This window comes from Culex quinquefasciatus, chromosome 3, assembly GCF_015732765.1.
Source record: "Culex quinquefasciatus strain JHB chromosome 3, VPISU_Cqui_1.0_pri_paternal, whole genome shotgun sequence".
Taxonomy (NCBI): domain Eukaryota; kingdom Metazoa; phylum Arthropoda; class Insecta; order Diptera; family Culicidae; genus Culex; species Culex quinquefasciatus.
Window position 1 is genome coordinate 181,818,272 of NC_051863.1, and position 16,934 is coordinate 181,835,205.

The following is a 16,934-nucleotide window of genomic DNA, read 5'->3' on the forward strand; positions in this document are numbered from 1 at the left end:
TAAAAGAAGGTATTGCAGGACTGTAAATTTCTGCAGATTATGAAAAATATTTTAAAAACATTTATTTATTTTAACTGAATTTTTAATGGCTATCACTTGAGAACTTTGTATTTATCAGTAATAATTAAGTACATTTTGGTAATAAATATTTGATCCACATCCATTTTTCAAATAATTTGGACTGCCTTTTGGAAGGAAAATCTTTAAAAAAAATATCAGTTCTAATGTTATTCCTGCAAAAAAATCATATTTTCACAATTATTTAATAAAAATTAAAAGATTTTGGATCCACAAAACATTTTTCACTGGGTAATATATAAAGGCGTTTTCTTTTGTTGTTAATATGCTTCGCTAAACAACATGTTGAAAATAAATTTTAGGAGAGAACTATGTTGAATTAGGCCTTCTATATACAGAACCAGTCATTTTTATCTTTGTTTTTTTCAATCTTTGTGTGACACTCTTATTTCAAATTAAAAGAAAATTACTGTTACAACAGATTTTATATAAAAATCAAAATGTTGCGTTGAAGAAGTACATTTAAAGAAAATATTTTAATTTCTCACAAATTACTTTAATTATCAATTAATTACTTTAATTTTCTCTTATTACCATGCATTACTTAGTATTTAATGAATCACCTAATTACAAGCTTAAAATCAAAGTAATTATTAAAAAGTTAACAGTCTGATGCTTTGCTGTAAGCCCTTGAACTTTAGTTTCATTGATTTTATGAGATAATTAAAAATTATGCATTATGCAATCGAAAATTCCTCACAGATACAACCAACTTTACAAAGCATTTCAATTCAGTCAAACATAAATCGTGGGAATCCATCTGGAACATTCACCGTCCAAAACACAGCGGCATCCTCCACGTAAACGCACAATATCTCCAATCTCCAATCGATTGCAATCTGAGCTCGGTTTTCCTCCACACGCAGCAGTATCGCCGAGGAAATTGCGATTGGTTTTGGTCTGACATAAACATCGCTTCTGTGGCCACCTCAAGGTTGCCTCCCGTCCCAGGTGGCCCAGGCTGAACTTCTTCGACTTGGAAGAACATCACTTTTGATAGATAGAAGCCGGTGCGGTGTTGGTTGTTCCGTGGTGTAATCGTTTATCGATAAGAAACCGCACACGTGCCGACTGTGTCTGGGCTGACTGACGGTGGCCTCAGCTGCAAGCACGGAGAGAAAAAATGTATCGAGTTGTTTTGCAAACTAAAGTTATTCGAGAGTCGTTTTTTACGACACAGATCACCACGATTTTTTTTCCGTGCCATGCAAGTGGTGGAAATCACGGCCTTACGAACTGGGATTTTCCCGTTTGGGGGAACCAAACCGTTCTACAGATTGCCAGATTGGGCTCGAAGCTAGCAGATGCAAGAGACCAGCAGGGGGCGTCCCCATCGGAGACACATTCGTCGCTGAAGCATGAAATGTAATTTCATCCTGCGTCGGCGTCTTTTCCAAGCGTATTGTGTCAGGCTGTCACAGGGTGGGGGAACTTTAGGCAAACTGGCTTTAAAGACATCAAAATTTGAAAAAAAAATGGTTCCCAAAATAGTTTGTTTAAATTCGAATTCAAATTTTAACTGACAAAAAATTCATTCAAAACATGAGTTCTTTCCACCACACCCCACCTTCCCCAATTTTCGACAGCACGACCTGAGCATTGTTGATGGCTTTCGTGGGATTTGAATATACGAAACGAGAGCAGCAACAGTGCCACCTTGACAGCAGCAGCCAGGATGAGGTTGTTTTACAGCAATTCTCTGCAACATCAGTACAGAGACATGACGCTGACGCTGCCGGCGGAGGCAGTCAACCAGAGCGTGTGTAGTATTAGAGCATTACCGTTTGGCAACGGCGGTGTAGGTGGGTCGCATCACCGACGATAAGCATCGCTACATTTTGATGGAGGAAAGTCAGAGGAAAATAAAAAAAAATGCTGGTAAAAAAAGGAAATGGAACCGTCTTACCTTTCCGTACTGACGTTTTTTTTTTTTTTTTTGGCTTGTTTTCCAACATCAAACGTGTGGAGCAGGGAAATCTTCGGTGAAGCCGGGAATCATGGGTGTTTGTCGCCATTTGGATGAATGCGCTTTTATTGGGTGGATTATTTGATGCTTTGAGTTTGGTTTTTATATTTTTTGATTCAAAGTTGCAGAGATTTGAAAAAGAGATGTTCAAAATTGTTAAGACATTTAGAACTAGCATCTAGGTCAGATAATAGCACTCTAGGTAAACTGTATGAGAGACAAACCGAGACACAAAGTTTAATAGGCTGTTTTGTAGGTTTTGCACGGTTTGTTCTAGAGGTCATATCGAGGTACCCCGAATTAGGTGAAACGGGCATTGAAGTCGGTGAAATCGAATTTTCTTGATTGTTTTTTAATCGTATTTTGAAGCACGTCAAAATGTGCTATATAGATCCAAGATAGGTTTGACTTTTTCCAGTAGCTTTTGCAAATTATTGTTTAAAAGTATAATTTTAAAACCTTGATATCTTTTTGCTACAGCATCCAATGTTGGGACTGTAAACCTATGATATTATTTTTTTTGCCAATCGCCGTTTTTTGCAAAGTTTTACGATTTTTCTTTATAATAATCATTCAACATCGTTAACTTTTGTGCTGTCGGCCAACAAGACGGCACTTTCTGGGCTCGAATTTGACATTCTCGGAATCTTCCAAAAATTCCTCGTATTTTTGAGGTGATGGAGTTTGAAATTTGATTTTAAAATAATTAAGTAAAAAAATATATAAGAAAATCAAATTCAACCAAGTGTATCTGTATTTGGTTTCATTGAGTTGCACGTAAGAACGAGCATCATTTTATATATTTTAATTTTTTTAAACCTCAAACTTCTTTTCATGTAAAGACAAACAAATCGAGAAAGATCCTAAAAAAATCTATAACTTTGTCAAAATTAAAATAAACTTCAAAATTTTTAAAGCATTAAAAAGGGCTAAAAACGCCACGACCTGAAGGGTGAGGTAAAGAGAGCTACCGGCATTTCAGTTAAAATATAAATCATTTTTAAAACTCAAATAACAAAAAAGATCCATCTTGATATCAACCTGATTTGACCAGGAGCTTGTAGGGAACATCTGAGACTATAATCTGAGCCGGAGGATGGTTTGGGTAAGTCTTTTTTTAAGTGTGTTTTTTGGGTGTTAATTTTTTCTCGGGAGTCCTCTTAGATCCCATTTTCTGTTGATAAATTTATCAAATTTTATATCAAAGAACTATTTTTAAGAACTATCAAAGATTTTATAAAAAACCTTTTTTATACAATTTTTATATTTTTTCCAAATTTTTGTGAACAACACACATTTACATAATTTTCATAAATTTGAACAATTTTGTTTAAATTAAATTTGCAAAGAATTTTTACACAGGAGTGGTACCTGTTGAACCTATATATTTGAACAATATTACCCAATATTTGAACAATTTTAAACATAAAAAATGTAACTGTCTGCTCTACGACTGTAAAGAACACTCTTACACTCTATAATAAATATCCTGCAAGACTAGAACAAAATTCAAAATAAATGATAAAAAAATACCCTTCAAGGTGTCTCACATTTTGTTTAAAATTTGAGTTTAGGAGCGTTCATTTAAAACGTAACGCAGTCCTAAAATTTCTTAAAAACTTGCTTCTGTGACCATTTTGAGAGAGTATGGTTTGATACATTAGGTTAAAACGAATAAAATATTCAGAAATTGTTTGTTTCATAGCAAATAACTTTTCTAAACCAAGTTATAACCAAGTTTGATTTTTCAGCCACATCTTAAACATTACAGAGTAGTTTTTTAATGAATTTTAAATGGTTTAAACATGATTTAAACTATACGATAAATTGTCATTATCCCACTACACTCAAACCCCGATGGTTTGACACCAACTGTTGTCAAACGAACGGGGTCACTTTTTAGTTTGACACCCCTTTTACACGGAGTTCACACACACTACCAAACGTTTGTTTTGATAGTATGCGTGAGCGCCGTGTAAAAAGTGACAGTTCGTCACTTTTTAGTTTGACTTTGACCAACCAACGGGGTACAAACTAAAAAAGTGTCAAACGAAAAAGTGACCAACCACCGGGGGTTGAGTGTACCATTCTTCCATTTGTTTCATGTTAAACCTTCTAACACCCATAGCTGCACCAGTGCTCCATAATGCTGTTACTTTAAATTGATTTTTTTTAACGAAGTGAAGTTATTCTTCTTGCAAAACCCTATTTGAAATATTTACTGACACCAATTCAATTTTCATCTAATTTGATCATGGTAAACAAAACAGTTAACGATCTCAATTTTGACGGCAAAGGGTTTTAATATTCTTTATTCAATATCTATTTTTTCTTTAAAAAGCATACCTGAATTGTAATAGTTTATTTACATTAAGCAAGGTCTATTTCCAGTTGCTTTAGAAATTAAAAGTATTGGAAATAAATCTTGATATTAAATTGAACGTCCTCCTTTTTTCTAGAGCATTTTAAAAAATGGTCCCAAAAATTAAGAAAATGTATACTCCCGCTTGAATTTCTGGAAATCCCCGGGCCACACAAAGCCCATGCACTATTTTCGAAAAATTAAAATTTTCAATAGTGTTTAGAAAAAAAGTTTCGGTAAAAATTCTTAGTTTAAATTCCGGGGTAAATTTGATAGTCATAGTTTTTCTTGTTAAAATCAGATTTAAGGTGTTCAAACTTTATTTTTACATAAAATGTTCACTGATATAGTTTTTAACAAAAAAAAAACAATGTTTATATTAGGTTTACTAAGTTTATTAGCATTTTAGCAAAATACATATACATTTTAGGTAACAATGTTTAAAAGTTATAGATCTAGGGTTTTTTCTCATAAAATATTTTCCATAAAAGAGCACGCAGCTAGCAAAATCTAAACTTAGTAACATGTACCCCCCTGTAAAGGCTTATGAATTGATCTCAGTTGAAAGGTTCTCCAAATCTCTGAATTGCAAATGTAACATCCTGGAGCAGAACTGGTCAAATCTAATAAACACTAATTGAATTGATTTGAATGTTTAAAAGTCAGAATGTTTACTTTAATTTGTTGAAACTAGTTTTGTTTATAAAATTATCGATTTATATAGCATTTTAAACTGAATTCGAAGCATGAATTACAGGTTTCCGGATTTTACATGAAATTTGTTCAGCTGAATTGTGTTTCAAAATCACATATTATTTATTATCTACAAACTTACTTTACCTTCTCCTAATGGAAAATTGTCCAAATAATCCGAAAATGCATTCCGTTTTCCGATTCAAAATCTTGTTCATTGAGAAAATCATGACACTTTTAGAAGTTTGAAATAATGCCTTTTATCAACATTTTTGTAATTATAGTTAACTAACTTTTTAAATGTATCAAAATTTTATGATAAGTTCTTCTTGAGGTACGATGAACACTTCCATACGATGTTTAGTTTGATTCCGAACCATTCCGAGCGTATTTAATGTGTACTCTTCATTTTTCGGAAAAATATCAAACCTATCAAAGTCACCACGTTTTACGGCACTGCTGTTTAATGCATTTTAAATCATTGTTTTCAATTAAAACCGTGCAATTAATTTTAAATTTCTTTTTTTTTTGTTTTTTTTTTAATTCCCCTCGATTATGGGCAGAGGCAAGGAACATAAACTTTCAAAAATATTTGCAACGGCCAAAGAAACCTAGTCGAAAGCAGCTTTTAAAATTTTCAAGAATTTGAACTATTTTCCACAAGTCCTTTCTTTTTTAGCTCATAGACAAAGCCTTTAAGTAATTTTCTACGATTTGGCATTTTTTGCGATTTTTAAACTTTCATTTTCTGATTCGAATGATACTTTGTCCATGCGTTTCCTATGCCATACGAAAGGCGTCATCCATAAAGTATGTCACGCTCTAGGGGGGGAGAGGGGGTCTAAGCAAGTGTGACATTGCATGTTATAAGCATAGGAAAAGTGTGACAAAGGGGGAGGGGGTTAATTTTGGCCGATTTTAGCGTGACGTACTTTATGGATGAAGCCAAAACACGGCGTGTTTTCTAGAACAAACTTTTCAGGAAAAAATAGTCATCGCTGCATACAAATGTGTCTGATAGGAAATTTTCTCAGCTTTCCAATGCTTCTAAGAGCGAAATGTTTCATCGGGAAATTTCTGAGATATCTCTATTTTAAGTTTTTTGGTTTTAAATTCCTTTATTATTTATTGGAATTTTTGTACTACCAGTTTAGAAAACTTATCAAATGATGTGTTTCAAGTGTCATTTACTCATCAAAATGTGCAAAAAAAGGCAAGAAACAACTTTGTAGAAGGTTGCAAACCGTTAAACATTTTGAACATATGTTTTGTCTGAGTTTTTGAATATATGGGATTTATTCAGAAATTTTAATGATAAAACAGTGTAAAAATATATTTATTACCAAGAATTCTTAGATTACTACATATTTTTGGAGTACAAATATCACGTGTCTGCTCTAATTAAGCTTGTTCAACCGAAACTTTGGCAGGTTTGTGATTGTGAATGGTATTATTGAATTTTAATGAATAAATTTGGTATTTTCTTAAACAAACATTAACCAGGAACATAAATACAAATATGATTTAAAAACGAAAATGTACAACATATAACTGTTGCAAGCTTCAAAAGTCATATTTTCATGAGTATAAAATAAAGATAAAATTTTATATATTGTTTACTTTTGAAAATGCACTTAAAAAGTAGCAATAAAACTCGAGTCTTTCATTTCAGAATGCTAAAAACACCGTCATAAACTTTTTTTTTGTTCGAACAATATTATTTATCATTTCAACAAAAAAAATTCAAACAGAAACATCCTTTCCAAACTATTTGAACAAAAATCAGGAAATAAAACATTTTTTAAAAAGATGAGATTGAAGATGAGAGTCTTATAAACATCTAAAATATTGCTAATTCCTTGATTATTTAATATAAAAACAAACTAAAACAATCATTTTATACAAATGAAAAGTATTTCTTCTAAAGCTTGCAACAGTATTTTGCAGTTCAATTTCGAGTATTCAACATTAACATGTTTTGTATCCATGCAACTGGTTAATGTTTGATTGAGGAAATATGATATAAATTCATGAAAATCTTGAAAAACCTCATCAATCTTAAACCTGAAAAAATTCGGTTGTATCAGCTAACTCCAAGCTGGATCAGAGCAGACCGGTGTTATTTGTACACAACAATTATGTAATAATCTAGTTGTTCTTGTAAAAATAATATTTTAATGCGGTTTTATGATTTTAATTTCTGAATAAATCCCACATATTCATAAATTCGGTAAAAACATCATTTTCAAAATGTTAAGCGGTTTGCAACCTTCTACAAAGTTGTTCCTTGTCTTATTTTGCACATTTTTATGAGTAAATGACACATGAAACACATCATTTGACAAGTTTCCTGGACTGTTATTTAAAAGTTTCCAATAAATGATTAAGGATTTTAAAACAAAAAACTTAAAATATAGATATCTCAGAAATTTCCCGATGAAATAATTCGCTCTTAGAATCATTGGAAAGCTGAGAAAATTTCCTATAAGACTCATTTGAAAGTAGCGATGACTATTTTTTCTCCTTAAGGTTGCCCAGAAAACACGCCGTGCAAAAGGGATTTCCTGATAGATTTGGTACATATTTTCAAAGTTTAAGGTCTTTTCAGAAAAATAGTTACATAGAAAAAATTCCAGTTTTTATAATTGGACTTCTTATCACTTAGAATTGAGTTTTCTATTTTTTTATTTTCGAATATACATACACGCAGAAAAAATAGGGCATATTTGTTTGTTGATTTGAAAATCATATTTTTTGTTGAATCAACGCTAAACGTCAAGGCAGATTTTACAAAACAACAAAAGGCTTTTGTGGAATTGAGAAAATCTAGGTTTGTTTCAACGCATTTTTTTTTTTTGTTGATTCAAACCTCGTACAAAACATTTTTCTGCGTGTAGGTATTTTTGGGTGGCATGCTCTGAAAAATGTTCAGTTTTTTTGCCAATTAAAAAATATGTTATGAAGAAAAAACATTAAAAATATGGCATGACTTTTTTTATTGTTAAATGAGTTGTTTTATAATCAGTAGTACGTGTCTTATTTTGTCTTGTTTTCGACAATTTTTGGTGGAAGATTGTGTATGTTTTAAAGTTTCGATCGGTTAGAAGAGGTTTTTGACGAAGAACTGCGGCGAGAGTGTCGAATCTTTTGAACGCGTTGGAAAGGTCTTTTACATACCTTTCTAAAAATGTATAGCATGGGCCCATAGCTGAACGCTGCCTTGTGGACCGGTCACGTTTGCTTCGCGTCGCGTGTATTTCTTTGAAAATTGTGTTAATTTTTGTAGTATTTTCTCATTATTTCAATTGATGACCGATTGTAGAGCCACCATATCACAAATTGCAAGGTGTTTTTGTTAAATTTGGGGAATTATTCGAGTTTTTCGTGATTTTTCTTTTTGCTGATGGAAGAAGGGGATCGTGCTACGCCACCCGGACGATTGAAATTTGACAGCAGCAGCGAAAAGTGGTCAGGTGCTTTGCATGTGTGCGTGTGGATGTGAGTGGCAAGTTCCACAGATAAAGAGAGGAGACTTTTTAGTTTGATTCCATGTAATGGATCGTAAAGAGAATTTGTTTTTTAACACAAAGTTCGGGCATGTCCAGGATGTTGTTTGTGGTGCGGTTCAGCATACAACGCGCTTGCTTTGGTGGTGGTGCGGATCCGGCACGTCGCGAATTGCTCGTAGCTTTGGTTCGAGGATGACTTGTGTGCGTAGCTGGCCCGCTTTAAAGTGAAAATTATGTCAGAGAGGCGGAAATCAAAAAGGGACACCGAGAGATCTGTTGCCACTAGGAGGCCAGAATGCTGGATGCGTTTGCCTGCTGAGATCAACCGAAGCCGAATTTGGTGAGTTCGTTTCATGTTGGTTGCTTTGCGCGTGTGTGAGTGAGATTGGGATGAACGACAGAAGCTTCTGCAGTGTATGACGTTTGTGGATCAGGTGGATCCGGAAATTTCCACAGAAGGGTTGCCATACGGTCACTGCTGCAGACTTTTTGGAATTAAAAGTGTTTGTAGTTATCAAAATTTTACCTCCGCGGATTTTTGTACGGCGGTTAACTTTCTAATTTATTTCTAATCTCCAAGCGTAGATTTTAATTTGCTTCGGGGTTTGGTGGTCGATCCAAATAATGCACATGGAGTAGGAAGTTGTTTTTACTGTACTGCTGAAGCTAAAATCCTTGGTGAAGACTTTCGATTAAAATTGCTTTATTTTTTTTTTTTTTTTTTTTTTGAAAATATAAATGTGCTGATTAATTCCATGACACAAAATAAATTAAATGTTAACTAATTATGCTTTTTCAATCGGTCGTTTAAATTAACTTCTAACTATTACATTTAAATAAAACAAATAAATAAATAATCAAGATCTACTCCGCATCGCTGTAAGAGTTTAAAATCAAGATTGAAATGATGTGATAAATCATAAATAACCTCGTATTTCGCTTAAACACATCAAAATTTAAAAGAACATATAAACTTCTCTTTACTCTTACAGTTGGTAGCTTGAGTTTAACAGCAGACAAGTTAAAACTGTGTTTGATCAGCATTGCTTTCACCAGAGAAAATGTGTTGGTTTAGTAATACTACAGTCGATTTAATCGTGCACGGTTTCGTCGCGTTGATTCTGCCGTGGTTTAAAATATGAAAAATATAAATCATGCATCTTTTACACTATACAGTCACAAGTATATGTTTAACAACAAAAAACTAACTCTACTTGATTCGCCCGCAATACCTTTCGGGGTATATCCTAGGGTTCTACCTCTCCTACTAACATTGAGTCCAAAACCACCCTACAAACATCTATACCACTAAGGTGACGCAGGGATCCTTGCGCACTTTAGATAGGTGTTTACTAACATTCCTTCCGTTCCCCAAAGGATAGCTTGGACCCGGCGAGGACCCCCTTATGCCCTGGGCTGTATTACACACTCATCAAAAGATGAAGACATGGTATCTCCCGTGTTGGATTATTGTTCCGGATGAGGGTCTAACACAACCAGACCAAACAGAGGGATAAGCGTTGTGGAGCCATCCGTGGATAGGGCGTCCTAAAATGCTAATGCTAATGCTAATGCTAAGAAAAAACATTAAAAATATATTTTCGAAAGGCCAGGAAAAACTCGAACAATTTTCGAATTTAACTTTGTTGATCGGACAGCTGGTAGATGTGATACAGCCTTTTAATGATTAAATTGTGTGAACAATGTTTTTTTTTCAAGTGTCATCTGATGAGCCCACTTTCTCAACTCGTGATATTTCCGAAATTATTGGTTCAATTGTCAATGTCAAAGAGTAAAACCTTTGAGACTTTCATTAAAAATAATTCCGAAATTTTAACATGTAGCCCAACATTTGAAAATGAAAAAGCTGAAAATGATAAAAAATCATCTGCAAAATCGCCACGCTACGTTTTAATTTTCGTGGAAAACGCGATCTCTCTTCCATCACGAGGGAAAACGAGCGCGTTCAGCTGCAGAGGCGTGGGTGACGTTGTTTTTGACAAATTAAATTATCCTCGAAAGTCGTTGGAGAAAATTGCAGATGAAGCAACTCGGGGCGTTTGCTTTTGCAGCCATCCAGCCCAGCCAGCCTGGATTGTGTTTGTGTTGGCTGCTTGTTTGTGTGGGTGTAAAGGGGGCATGTTTGTGTGAGTCTGCGGTATTTTAATTAGTGGAACATGGCAGAACTGTTTCCCGAAAAGATGCAATGTGGAAGTTTATGTGCATCATGGCAATGGATGAAATGTTTATAAAACTTAAATTTTGATTGCAATAGCAATCTTAATTTAAAAAAATATATTTACCTGATTTTTTTTCACGAATCAATGTACATGAACTAAAGTGCCGCAAAGACTTTTCCGGATAAATCTCTGTATGCTGCGTAAACATAAAAGCACTCAAAACACGGATTTGTACTCAAGCACTAAGGTTTGGGCCAAACCAATTCAGGTAGGAATATTTTCGCAAAGCAACAGTAGCACACTGCCGACAAATAATTTTTCCAGCTTCCGAGCCAGTTTCGTTCCATTCGATTCATCTCGTTGCTGGTACAATCCAAAGAAAAAAGTCAAATGTGTACAAACAAGTCAAGCGTACTTTTCCTGGATTTTTTTTAGAAGAAAATGGGCAAAATGTTTCTATAAAATTTCAAAAAATATATGTCAATTATACTTTTGAATAATTTCAATGCTATTGTTTTAAAATTATTCAAATCTTTCAAATTTTTATATTATCGAAAAAAAATCAAGAATACTGAACAACTTTTTTAAACCATGTTCAAGAACAAGAACACAACAATTCAAGTCCTTTAACACTTTTAAAGACAGCATTCATTGTTACAACGAGCGACAAAGCGACATCCTGAAAGAGCACTCGCACAAGAAAAAAAAGAAAGACAAAACTCATTTTTCCCGCACACAGAAATATTTTCCATCGCCATTTTTCATCTCCTCGGCAAACACGCACGCACGCACGCACGAAAAACCTTCACCTGTCAAAAGCTTTTCTTTCACTTTGCGCGAAAGATGGAGTCAAATTGAATTTCCCGGCGTCTCTTTGCTTTTCACTGAGGCGAGCGGCATGTTTTTCCGGGAATTTTTAAGGCAGCCTGGGCGCTTTGAGGTGGCTTTTCTTTGGAATGGAAAACGGCGTTCTGGCTAAAACGGATGGCTCGTGCAGACCGGTTTGGTGATGTTTTTATTTGAAAGCTTCAACATTTTTTTTTCGAATGTTTTAGGCGGCAGTGTAAGAGGTTGTTCCAAAAGCACGAGTAGTTTCAAAAAATAAAAAATATTGATAAAATCACAAAAAAATCACCTTTCTGTTATCACTAAGTATAAAATTTGGAAAATGCCAATTAGGCCGTTGCAAATATTACTCAAAGATTATTCAAAAGTGACATAATTTTTTTTAAGATGATAGATAAATCCTGTGATAATCTTTTTGCAGTTGAGCAGTTCTCTGAGGTTTCGGTAATTCTATATTTTTGTATTTTTTAATCTGGCTGAAACTTTTTGGTTGCATTCGGTATGCCCAAAGAAGCCATTTTGCATCATTAGATTGTCTATATTCAATTCCATATAAATTTTGCAGCTATCCATACAAAAATGAAATATGAAAATTCAAAAATCTGTATCTTTTGAAGGGATGAATGATTTTCAATTTCACTTTTTGTCACTTGATTTGCAAAAAAAAAACTCTATTTTTATTTCTTCTGATATGTTTAAGGAGACATCAAATGCCAACTTATGAAATTTCCAGAATGTACAAAAAATCTTTGACGGAGTTATAAATTTTTGAATCGATACTGATTAAAAAAAACGAAACGAAACCTAAGTCTCACCCAAACAACCCACCATTTTCTAATGTCGATATCTCAGCAACTAGTGGTCTGATTTTCAATGTTAAAATCTGAAACATTCGTGAAATTTTCCAATCTTATCGAAAACAATATTTACATTCTTTTTAATCTATACAATCATTTAAAAAGGGCGTTATTTTGAATGATTAACCCTTTTGAAATGTAAGTCATTTCGAGTTTTTGAAAAAAAATAGTATTGATTCGAAAATTCATAACTCAGTCAAACATTATTTGCACATTCTTGGAATTTCTGAAAAGTTTGCATTTAATGTCCCCTTAAAAATATCAGAAAAAAAATAGTGTTTTTTTTACAAATCAAGTTTTGACGAAAAAGTGAAATTAAAAATCACCAAAAAAATACCATTTTTCAGTGTAGTCCTAATCCATACCTACAACTTTGCCGAAGACACAAAATCGATCAAAAAACCTAGTACTACGTTTTGTTCAGAAACTCATGCCAAACATTTTGCTTCAAAAAGCTCATGAAAAGATGATTTCTATAAAAAGTAATATAACAAATACTATTACGAAAATAAAAAAAGATGCAAAAAAAGTTTGTACACCTTTCAAAAAATTAACATAAATAATGTTATTAAAAACGTAGGTTTTAAAGAAAACCTAGATGTTTGAGTATCAAAAGATCGGAAATTTTATGCCCTTTCTGATGCCACATAGGTTGACTAAAGAATTGTGGACCGGTTCAGATGTCGGCGGATTTTCCGACGACGTAATTCCGGGTTGGTACGAAATTCAACAAAAAATCTATTCTATCGATACTAATACCCCCAAAACGGTGTTATACCCACTCCAAAATGTTTATTTAGCAATTCTATGGTAATATATTGACATTTATTTGAATTAAAAGTTTGCAAAATTAAGTTTGGATAAGTTTTATATAGAATTTCCAGAGTTATACAAACTTTTATACTGAGTAGTTAGTAAACTTTATATTCAATCCAAATAATTTTTTTAATCAGTCAAGGATGCCTATTTGGAGTTCGGAGACTGGATTTATGGTGATTTGTCAACAAATAACATTATTTATGTTAATTTTTCGAAAGGTGTACAAATTTTTTTTGCACCTTTTTTTTAAAAAAAAAAATTCATCATCCCGGTACGAGAATCGAACTCACGACCTCTGGATTGGAAACCCAGCACGCCGCTAGTCGAAACCCATCCCCTACCGGTCAGTTTTCCCAGTGAGCATATTTACTCTTTTAAGGGATCTGACTTTGCCGAGCCAGACAGGAATCGAACCCATCACCTTCCGCTTACAAGGCGAAACCCGTAACCTCACGGCCACGGAAGCTCGGCTAATAGTATTTGTTAAATAACTTTTTATAGAAATCATCTTTTCATGAGTTTTTTGTAGCAAAATGTTTGGCATGAGTTTCTGAACAAAACGTAGTACTAGGTTCCTGTCAAACTTTAAATTTTTTACATGTTTCATCACAAAATGTGCATAGTACCCAAGGGTTGTTTTTTTACATACTGTTTATCATAAGATAAATATTTTTAATTATGATTTTTTATTAAAATTATATTTTATACATGAAAATTAAACAAAAAATATAAAATTACAAATGAGCCATTTTTTATGATTTGTTCTAAAAAAATGGTCAAGAAAAGCCCATTTCATCTTTAGATTTTATAAGTCCTCTTACAATTTTGCGGGCACGTCATCCAAAATAGAAAATGGGAAAAGATATTTTCTGATCGATTAAGTGTCTTCGGTAAAGTTGTGAGTTAGCAGTTTTGAGAAATAAATAGATACACTTAAATATTTTGATTTTATTATTTTACTTTTTACTACAAAATGTTTTTTTTACATGAGATACTGTTATAGGTGGTGGAAAATTTGAAGCCTGATTTAAAAATTATGAAAATATGTGTATAATTGCTTCATTTAAAAAAAATAAAATTGAACAAAGGTTTCCTATAAATTGTCAGTTGAAAAATTATGTCCAACTCTTAAAAAAAAACATTTTTGGCAAAATTCAATCTTCAGGATATATTTTTTTCTATCATTAACTCTTTGAAAAAGGAAGAAAATAATATGTTTTTCAAAATATGTTCACGACGCACCCCACGCAAAACGGAAAAAAAATTCGAAAATGGGAAAAATGAACTATTTTCACTATAACTGCAATGCTTTAAAACCTTAAGCGATGACCTACACATTTATGAGTAAAAAATTGCGTATTTCTATTACTCAAATATTGCTACAGGTTACACAGCCAAAAAAAAAGTTGAATTTTGAAAAGTTGAAAATTTGGTAGGTTTATTATTTACCCTTTTTTGGGTATTATATTATTCACCAGACACTGATGAAAATTCATCATTTTTTGATGAAAATTTATTATTTTTTTATGGAAGATAACACATTTTTTAATACAAAATCATTTACCATTTTTTAATGAATATTACCATATTATTTAAAGACATGCATGTTAAAGATAACTAGGAAACAGGGAAATATATTTTCAGATATGAGCTCTGTGGTCCCGAGACATTCAAATCAGCAAATGAAATTTTCATAGGATCTTTTCAACTGTTCAGCTAGGTTTTTTGAACCTCAATATATTTTTTTCTAAAGAAGCTAACCTAACCTTTCTTTTGAATTGTGGCGCTCTAACATTGGTTCAACCGTGCCAGAAACATTCAAAAAAGGTTTTTTTTGCGAAAATCGACAAAAACGCCATTTTTGAACCACCCTTTTTCGGAGAGGAGCAACTAACATGCCTAATTTGAATTTGAGTTTGACCTGGAATCGCTGAATTGCATCTTAAAAATAAACTAACTTTGATTTTAAATTAAGTTCATACTAAATTCCATCGGCGTGATTTTCCTACGAATCAAAATAGTAATTTTCCTACCATGACTCGTAACATAAACAAAATCCATTTTAATTACTTCAGTTTCCGGAATGGCTTGAGCTAATTAAAATAAATGCTTGCAGTTCCAAAATGATGGGAGGTGCCAAAATCAAGTCACAACATGCCATCCCTTCGCACTGTGTAATTTCATCAAATAATTTCCTCCTCAATCTTCGTCGTCTTTTTCTTGTAAGATTTTCACAACTTTTCTTCTTCTTCTTCTCTCCTTTCCCATCCTCCCCGCAGTCTGTAATCAATTTTCGCGCGGCGTGTTCGCGATGCTCGGCGCCGTCTCGCCGGACTCGTTCGACACGCTGCACTCGTACAGCAACACGTTCCAGATGCCGTTCGTCACGCCCTGGTTCCCGGAGAAGGTCCTGCAGCCGTCGTCCGGGGCGCTCGACTTTGCCATCAGCATGCGGCCGGACTACTACCAGGCCATCATCGACACGGTGCGCTACTACGGCTGGGACCGGATCATCTACATGTACGACTCGCACGACGGTAAGGACCCGGGCCCAGCTCTGATTTTATCACAGATAATGTTATTTTGATGAAATTTGCGCGCGCGACACGAGCGAGAATCTGTGTCGCCGTGCCCTGATGTAAGCCCGTGACCCCGGAATTCCTGCAACGATAACGCCCCCCCCCCAACCTTCCTTTCTCCGGGATGTCGGAAGTATTTGCCTGTGGGGTGATAAAATATTAAATTAAATTCTCGCCCCGACTAATCCATCATGGCGGCTGCGAACATGTGCAGCATTGAGTTTGTGTGTGTGTGTGTGTGTGTGTGTGTGTGTGTGTGTGTGTGTGTGTGTGTGTGTGTGTGTGTGTGTTTAACGTTAAAGAGAAAAATGTTGTATTTTGTAGTGGATGGAATTTTGTGATTAAGTTTTTTTGCTTTTGAAACACTAATTTTAATTTCATTTGTACACAGCAAAAAATCCGATGGTAAAATCGCATGCAAAAACATTCACATCATCTCGTCAAAATAGAAACTTAATATTACACACTGCATGTACAATTTTTGCAAACACAAAAAAAAAGTTGCAACCGACGGGATTCACACCGACCACAGTAAGGACTGGCGCCTTAGCCGATTCGGCCATCAGCCCGATGAAAAGCCGTTAGGATAAACGGTCAAGCAGGTTTCCCATACTGATGGGCTACACATTTCAGGGTGTAAAATCACATAAAATTGCATAACATAATGCAATATTTATTTTACACCAAGGCCTTTTACACGCAGTTGGATTACTACTTTTTTAGCTGTGTAGTAGAACTCCTAATTCAACGAGATTTTCTCGGAGAACAAAATCTCCACTTCGTTTTTTTTATCCAGCATGGAGAACGCATGGCATATGAGACCTTTAGAAAAAGTCCCCTAGACGTTATGTCATGTCAGTGGCATAGAGGCATTCAATAGCTCCAACAATTACTGTGGCAAACAGTGGCCAATATTTCAATAAGGAAGCAGTGCATTGCAATCCGTGTATTTTTTCCCTGTTTGGTCTTCGTGATCGTGCTGAGAAATCGGTTTTTTATTTTTGTATTTTTTAATCCAACTGAAACATTTGGTATGCCCAAAGAA

At 34.1% G+C, this 16,934-nt stretch overlaps 1 protein-coding gene across 2 annotated transcripts in view; it reads left to right on the plus strand.

Annotated features, from left to right (window-relative positions):
• The window catches only part of LOC6040743 (glutamate receptor 1), a 293,386-nt gene that overhangs the window by 161,971 nt on the left and 114,481 nt on the right, over positions 1 to 16,934 (plus strand). For both annotated transcript variants that reach the window (XM_038260942.1, XM_038260943.1), the window contains exon 3: positions 15,590 to 15,847. In XM_038260942.1, the coding sequence (XP_038116870.1) occupies positions 15,590 to 15,847 (258 nt within the window). The remainder of the gene's footprint in view (positions 1 to 15,589; positions 15,848 to 16,934) is intronic.